The 8,490-nt window shown below is 40.1% G+C and overlaps 1 protein-coding gene across 2 annotated transcripts in view; it reads right to left on the reverse strand.

Moving 5' to 3' along the window:
- Positions 1-3,766, reverse strand: part of iqgap2 (IQ motif containing GTPase activating protein 2) — a 34,290-nt gene extending 30,524 nt beyond the window's left edge. For both annotated transcript variants that reach the window (XM_070833133.1, XM_070833134.1), the window contains exons 1-2: positions 3,657-3,766; positions 293-392 (exon numbers count right to left, since the gene is read on the reverse strand). In XM_070833133.1, the coding sequence (XP_070689234.1) occupies positions 293-392; positions 3,657-3,702 (146 nt within the window). In that variant the 5' untranslated portion in view covers positions 3,703-3,766. The remainder of the gene's footprint in view (positions 1-292; positions 393-3,656) is intronic.
- Positions 3,767-8,490: the final 4,724 nt, after the last annotated feature.

An 8,490-nucleotide genomic window follows, 5' to 3' on the forward strand; every position in this document is an offset into this window, starting at 1 on the left:
TGCACGCTTCTACAAAAACTGTTTAACCACACACTGCTTTGCTCCCTTGGCTACCATACATGCCTCACTTTCTCCCCATCGCTTCATCTCTCTACCACTCCCTGCTGTTTTTATATCGGCATGCTGATGTTCATTAAAAACACATGATACGAATCTGTTCTACATAATCAAACATCAAATACACTTGATGCTTGGCCCAAGAACACACCCAAAGTAGTTCCTACGAGCTCTGAGCAAACAATATAAAGGAAAGTGGTTGCATTTAATCGGCATGTGTCACCTCCCGTCTTACCGTTTGGCCTCTTCCAGGTGACAAAGGTACTCGTAGGCGATGTTCTGTCGTCTCCTCTCATCCATCTCCTCCGCTGACAGCCTCTCATCGTCCTGGATGGCTGGAAAAGGCAACCAAAGTCAAGATCACGTCATTGTTCTTCATTTTTCCAAACATACCGGTGTGTTTTGCTCTCTTGTTGGTTTTAATTACACACGATGAAGTAGAGCTGGGCAAAGTTATTATCATGATAATAACAAGTACATCTTCTCATATTGATATGAGAGTCACAATATGGCAAAGGTAAACAAAAGTTATGTAAAAAGATGTTCAAAGCATGAGCCGTGTTCCATTTTCATTCATCAGACGAGGCCAAACAATTTAGACATGTAAAGTGCATCCATCAAATATATACATTTATTATTATTTTATTTTTAATTCAATCCTAGCACAGAGCGCTTGATTAAGTTGATCAGCCAAGTGCAGCATCCAGATCCATATAACTTGCACAAGTCATTCACTGTTGTATCACTTTGGTATGTTTCATATTCTTACAGCTAGTTATGTTGACACATAACGTGACACAGCTTATTCATACAATATGCTAACTCAAACATCACACTGCAAAAAGATACACAATTAGCACATGACACAAAAAAGGATGCAGTTAAACAATTTGCATTCAGCATTTTGTTATCATATTTATTCATTGTAAAGAAAAGCAACGTACCGACAGTGACACAAATAGTTCAGGCACTGTACAGCAGGTGCTCTTCTAAATCACTGTGAGTGTGACAACTTAAACTTGTTACCAAAGTTTATCTTGTACATCTTATCAAACACACGTTGATACAACTGATTTTGACGGTTACAAACTTGAGTGCCCCTCGGAAACTGTACGACACCTCATGCTCTGATGAACCCGTGCTCGAGGGACATGAAATGACCACGTCTGAGTGGCCTCAGCGGGGCGCCCGGCCAACAAGTGACTTCTGCTGAGAGTTGACCTTTACCTGCAGCTTAATGAGATCTCCTCCCCCCAAACACTTCTTACCCCGCTCTAATCCAATCAAATCCCTTTATTTCTGGCTGAGTGAAGGGACAATCTCAGATCCGGGGGCTCAGTTTAAGAGCTTTGTCTGACTGGAACAAGCACCATGTCCTAAATTTGAGCAACTGAGGTTTCACATGGAAAAGCATGGTCTTTATGGTTCCTCTCTACTTTATTAGGGTGTAGGACAAGTCAAACTGAATAAATACACAAAACTGTATGCACATCAGTCAGTCATCTTATGTCCATGGATTAAATGAATATCACCACTTCTGGTGATGCCAAGTTAAACTGGTAAAACCTGTTGATTAATTAACCCAAACTATCTAATCCTAATGCGCAGGAGGACGGCAAACCATGACTCCTTTGACGCCCCGGTCTAGCGCGGCCAGTTTAAATTGACTTTACCTAAATAAAGCTGTCTATGATTATTCCAATTTATCAGAGTCGTAGATTACTTAGTGCTGTGCTTCAATTACTTAGTGTTGTAATATCTGTTGTAGCATTTTACATCAGTCAATTCTACAATTTACTTATTGTATCAGGAGCTGAACTGTGGACTCCATGGGGACATTTCAGTACATTCTGTTCACTCTTGCCTCTTTGGGGCTCGATTGAATCTTATAAACTCTGCAATCTTTGTTAAATATCTTCTTTGCCTTCTAAATGTGTCTTTTCATCAGCCACCTTCATAGACATCCGTCCTTAGTCTCAATAGAGGCTTGATATGTAATACTCAAATGGGAGTAGAGACACAGGTCAAAGACTTGCATAAATACACACAACCCTCATGAGCGCAGCATCCGGCCATCCAACCATAGATTAGCGGCCCAGCTGTGCAGCTGAAATGAATGCAAATGCATAGCAGCAACCCCAGTGCTGCCATTACAAACTACCTCTACTGACTCACTCACACACTTCCTGGAAGAGCCTGTCTGCACTTTTGCACCGCACATTATATTTAACCCTCAGGATGGGTTTGTTGCCTTTGTGCGTCTCAGGATCACCGGACCTGAGTTATGGGCTCTATGATGATGACTCACGCCTTTGTTTAGCTTCAGGGTTATTCTACCCAACTGTTTTTTGCGGGAGGGGGGCAGCAGTACGGAACTGCAAATCAAGACTGGCTTTGTTTTTGGGTTGCTCCATTTCAACTGCAACTAGGCTGAAAGTTAATCTGACATTTATCTTAAAAAGGGAATGACTTTGCTTTTGTCCCATACCAGTACTTGCAAATGAAAACACGTGCAAGCCTTTTTTTTTTTTTTTTTACACAATGTCAAGGTCAACAACTTAAAGACAGCTTGTTCCTGATCCTGATCTCACAGTCCTTGGAAAAATCTACTCATTATTTGTGTTTGTTTTCTGGATAGAGTAGCAAAACATTTATGATCACAGCATAAACTTAGGGTGGCCTTCAAGCAGCGCAAGACAGACGTGGTCAATAAAATCCAACGGGTGAAATCAGGAGCAAAGAAGGTTGCGCTGATGACAATTGATTGGCGTTATCTCTCAAAGATGTACTTTACCCAAAGGTGTCAGCCAGAGACAAGACACATGCAGTCAACTCTGACTGAAGTTGAGTCTTTTAAAAGACTTTAGATGTGTTTTTATATCAGCCAGCCCAGTTACAATCTTGACACACTCAGGGAGTCAGTTATAGATTTCTCAACAGCAGCTGAATCACAAGTTAATGGTTAACCTATGAGAAAATGCCTTGTGTGTAGAAAGACTGATATGCTGGCCACCACCGTTAAAAAAAAAAAAAAGAGAGAGAGATAAAAATCACTGTAGTGCAGTTTGAAGGAAAAACTACAACCCAAAAGGTTTCTGGGCTGCAGTTAAATCTGTGTGAGTGTGAGCAATCTCCTTCCCCAAACATCTGCAGCCCGGACCCTGAACGTACCAACTGTGCAGCTTTAATTTGACAACCAGGAAACTTTGTCCCCCGTTCTTCTCCTCACACCACGTTTTATTTCTCTTTTCCCCATCTCCGGGCTGCCGTGTTTGTCAGGGGTCGCCTCGCCTGCTGAAGCTCTCAGGAGCAGCCAGGTGCCGCCGAACCACCTGCTGCTCATCAAACACCCCTGTGATGGCACCTGACGTTAGCTCGTATCCCTCCTCTGACCCCCCACGGCCGAGCAACACACACACACACACACACACACACACACACACACACACACACACACACACACACACACACACACACACACACACACACACACACACACACACACACACACACACACACACACACACACACACACACACACACACACACACACAGAGGAGTAAACGCCGTGAAACCCCGTCAGAAAAGGAGGTACTTACTTCCATAGCGTGGCTTCTGTAAAGTTGTGGTTTCTTCATGGTACATCTTTCCCCCCACACACACACTCGTGAACTCGTCTGAACTGGAAATAACTTACAACCTACAAGCTAACGTCTCAGCAGCCAGAGAGAAAAGACTCCGCGTCTCCAAGGATGTGTCGGTATGAATCAAATGACCGGCCGACTCGGACAAAACGTGACAAAATAGTCCCCAAAAAAGTTTCATGAAACCACCGGCTGTCACTTGCGGCAGACAATCCCCATGGTGTGTGTGCTCCCCAGGCTTGACTCCTGCTCAAAGTGTTTCTTGGCCCCGCTCCGCTCTGAGGAGAAATGATTGACAGCAGATGGAGGTTGAGCACCTTTGCTCCACCTGCTGGTAACAAGGTGGCGCATGCTGCATTCAGAGCCGCTGGGGAAACTGGGAAATAGCCCTCTGATCAAATACAGTGAGACTATTCTCCTCTTGTGTTTTAGTCTTTTTTTAAATTCATTTTTTATTCATTTCATTCTCAGATTCTCGTTCATTTTACATGTAGACCATTAGTTTTAGAAATCAAGGCAAAACTAATCAGGAATCAGAATCAAGTTTGCTCAACTTTGACTCTGTTTATTGTTGCTCTCAGTGTATTTACACAGAGTGGAGACACAGCTAAAAAAACAAAGACAACAAAGCTGAACAAAGATAAGAGTGCAAAGGTTGCATTAAATGCATGAGGTGGGTGGCCATGAAAGTATATGCATGTTTACTATAGAGTATATGGAGTATTTACAACATGCTTAGCTCGCCATGCTCTTCTGATAAGTGGAAATGTCATCTTGAATATGAATATCATGTTTGATAAATTCAGTTTACATCTACATATCCTACAAATAGTGATGTACTATAATTTCAGTACTAACATACGTCAATCATAGACTGTAAATAAATACATCCACTAGGTGGCAGCATTAGATTGTGATGAATGAATGGTAGTAACCACAGGGAACATACTCACAAAAAGTTAGGGATATTCGACTTTCAGGTGAAATTTATGGAAAATGGAAAAAGTTAATGCGACAGTGATATTATATCATGAAAGTAGGACATTTAAGTAGAAGCATGCAATGGTAATTTCTTCATTTTAAACAATGTATTTGAAGAAAATCTAACAACAGTGGTGGGTATACCACAACAAAAAATTTTCAGTGTCTCAATAAATTGGGATGTGGCCAAAGGACGTCCACTCCTCTCCTTTCTGTGACTCTTCCAGTCTCTCTGTATCACTGTTACAACCTCCTGATGACACTCTGTGACCCTCTAAGCTCAGTGAAAACCTCCGTCTGAGGACTTCCTGTTTGAAGCCTCCAGTGTTGAGGTGCTGCTGATCAACTGTTAGGTGTCGTCTTGGTCTCATGATGTCAGAATGTGAACACCATGATGAGGAGGACTGTTTAAATACCAATTCTAACTGAAGCAGGAAATGTATTGGTCGATTCAGGGATCAAACCTGTTGTGAATGTTGCTGTTAAGCTTCTTGTTAGAGAACAGCAACTTGTGCAAAAAGTACTGAAACACTGAACAGTTGGACATGTGCATTCAAAAGTTTAGAGAAGGTCACATTAAGTTCACCTGGAAAGGTTAGAATGCATTTTAGGTTCATCCTGAAATTTCACCTGAAAGCCGAATATCCCTAACTTTTTGTGAGTAGTGTAGTGTGTGTGTGTGTGTGTGTGTGTGCGTGTGTGAACCTATGAACCTACCTAGTGTTTCTTACATCTTTTTCTACCTTCATATTCAATCAGACTTTATATTAGGTACAGCTTTCAGTATTGAGAGCATAAAGTTTGCTATGAAAACTGAACCTTATCATCTGCATAAAGATAGGATTTACTACAGGGCTGTCTTAAATTATGCTGCTTTATATTAGACTTTTCATTACACTACAACAGTGGCTAATAAACCAACTGTTTATTTTATATGAAAGTACCCATTAATACATGCAAATAAACTACTTTAACAGAGGAAAAAGACTGCCCCTCAAGTCTTTGTTGGCAGAATTTCTCCCAAAGAATGCTCTGTTTGTTAGAAGATAATGCACTATTATGACCGAACACATTAGTGCTGTAATGTGATATATGAAGAGAATGGAGAGTGATTTTAAGATAAGTTTTAATACAAGTCTAAGATAAGTTCGTGGTAAGGGTTGTGGAATAAAGCACAGCATAATTTGCTAGAGAACATAACTTTTATTGTATATATGTTCAAAAGCAGCACAGTCTGCAATCCCTGCCTTTCCAGTTTCTAACATTATTCACAGGGCATCATTTGGCAAATATCTCTTCCCATATTTTCACACTTATGGACCTCTGAACATACAGCTCAGTCATCCTATGACTGGCAGGCCCTTCACAACAATATACACAACTTTATTCTCCACATACATTTGAATACCTCCATAAATTAGATGAACAAAACTTACAAGAGTGATACATTCACATTTTTCCTCAACAAAAATCAGAATATTGCCATCGGTTTCTGCCAGAAGAATTTACAGTAAGAACACAAAGTTTAGCACAAAAGAACAAAAGTTTTCCTACATACATGCAAGTTTGTGCGCACACGCACACGCACACGCACACACACACACACATACACACACACACACACACACACACACACACACACACACACACATACACACACACACAGACTAGCAGGTGAATAGAGGCTTAAAGCCAAGGACACACAGAGATGTACAACAGAGATACAGTAGATGAACTTATTGTTTGGACAAAGCAGGAGACACATGAGTCAATCAAGGAGCCTACACACATATAACCCAGAAGTCCACCAATATCAGCTTTGATATGTACATTATTTACACTCATGCATACACAGGCCCACACACACATACAGTACTCGCTCTTGTACACACACGCACACACACACACACATAAATACAGTACATATAAGCAATACCCCAAATACCTCAAACATAACAAATAATATAAATAATCTCCCCGATACAACACAACAGATAGATCTGCCACTAATTTAAGTTGAAGCACATCCAGAACCACACAGATCAATCCTTACGTTAATCTTATTATTCATGTATCTAGAATCTGTATGCCATACATCTGTTTCAAAAATATTGAAATTATATAGTCAAAAAATATCTGTTGCACAATAGCAGCACTCTTCATTATGTATTTCCAACTGATTTTACAAAATCTGAGAAAAAGTTGGGTGCATGGAGATGGATGCACAAGTACAGTAACACTTTGGAAGCTTGTTTTTTTTTGTTAAGTAGCCTTGACAGAGCCAACTGCAGAGCAAGGGCAAACTACCTCTATGCCGCTATCACAGATACCACAAATACAGAGAAAAGCAGGAGGACACAGGCTGTTCGCCACAGGAAATACAATCCACAGGCACAAATCAAACAAGACTGAGAGCAACTGACGTGTTATGTTAGATATATCTGAAAAATGTCGATATCAATTTCAATTTTTGGAGGTATTTTCACTTTGAAAATAGTAACGTGGTCTTACTGTCGTTATCTTTAGCAGTATGCATTGAGGTTCCAGTGTTGAAAGCTACATAATACCTAGGTCATGTTTTCAAGTGTGATATTATAGCAAAATTAAATTCTAGACAAAGATCTTGGAAAGCCACACCAAATGACACAGCCCAAATTTATCATCCAGTTTTGTATTTTTCACAACTTAAAATGTAACAAATATGCAAACATGAGTGAAATCAGAAAAGCATTTTCATTTTCATCATGGGTGGTACCAATTAGCCCTCATTAAGAGGTGGTTGTTATTTACAATATTACTTTGTAGTCATGCATGGTAACCTAAACCATTTTCTAATATTATGATTCATTGTTACCTATAGTAACAACTGGATTCCTGAAGAGGACGAAACAAAAATAAGAGTTTTATCAAAATAGGGATGCTTAACAAAAATGATGAGATTCTAATAAAATACTGTATTGGCCACATATTTCACATATATACACAAAGACGTCATGATAATTTTATCTATTTACTTCCTATTCAGATTCTCTCTGTTCCTTATAACCTTTGGACACCACATGACTACGGGCAGACTGCTCCACTTAAGGAGAGGCACATTTAAAAAAGGCCATTCAGTATTGTTAAAAGGAAGCAGCATGACATGTCATTATCAACGTCACTGCCACAAGTAAGATCCAACATAAAGCTAAATCAGAAGGAGAGCTCATCAGAGAGCCTTTGAACACAGGGAAGGGGACCTGGAGTAACAACATTTGGATAAAATTAATAATCCATCATTCCAACTTCCACAATAACACAACAGAAAATAACATTAGCAGCCTCAAATTGAACATACAATACAATTATTGGTACAAGAAAGTACAGTTTTTCAATATGGCCTTTTTGATTCTTGGTTGGGTAGGTAATGCAAAGGGCTTGGTGTCCTATGTGAATTATCTACTTTGAAAAGGTTGCATATGTCTGCGCAAATGTCAAAAAACAGTATTGTGTGTGCAGTGCGTTGGAAGTGTAGAGTAAGGAGAAAAGTGTGTGTGTGAGTCTAAGGTAAGACATGTATTTGCACATTAAGTATATCTATGTGTGGCTTTTTTTATCTACTTGGGTATGATGACTTTCTGCACACTGCCTACAACATGTCCTGTATATGTGGGTCCTGTGGGCAAACCAGCTGTCATACAGCTGTGTCGTGTGACCGTTCTGACTGATCATCTATTCCCTACGTTGTCACACAGCAGGTTGGCTGTGCTCATTACGACTTGTTTTTCACTTTTCTGCCCATCTGGCTCGTCTTAATAAGACTGTATCA

This window comes from Pempheris klunzingeri, chromosome 7, assembly GCF_042242105.1.
Source record: "Pempheris klunzingeri isolate RE-2024b chromosome 7, fPemKlu1.hap1, whole genome shotgun sequence".
NCBI lineage: Eukaryota > Metazoa > Chordata > Actinopteri > Acropomatiformes > Pempheridae > Pempheris > Pempheris klunzingeri.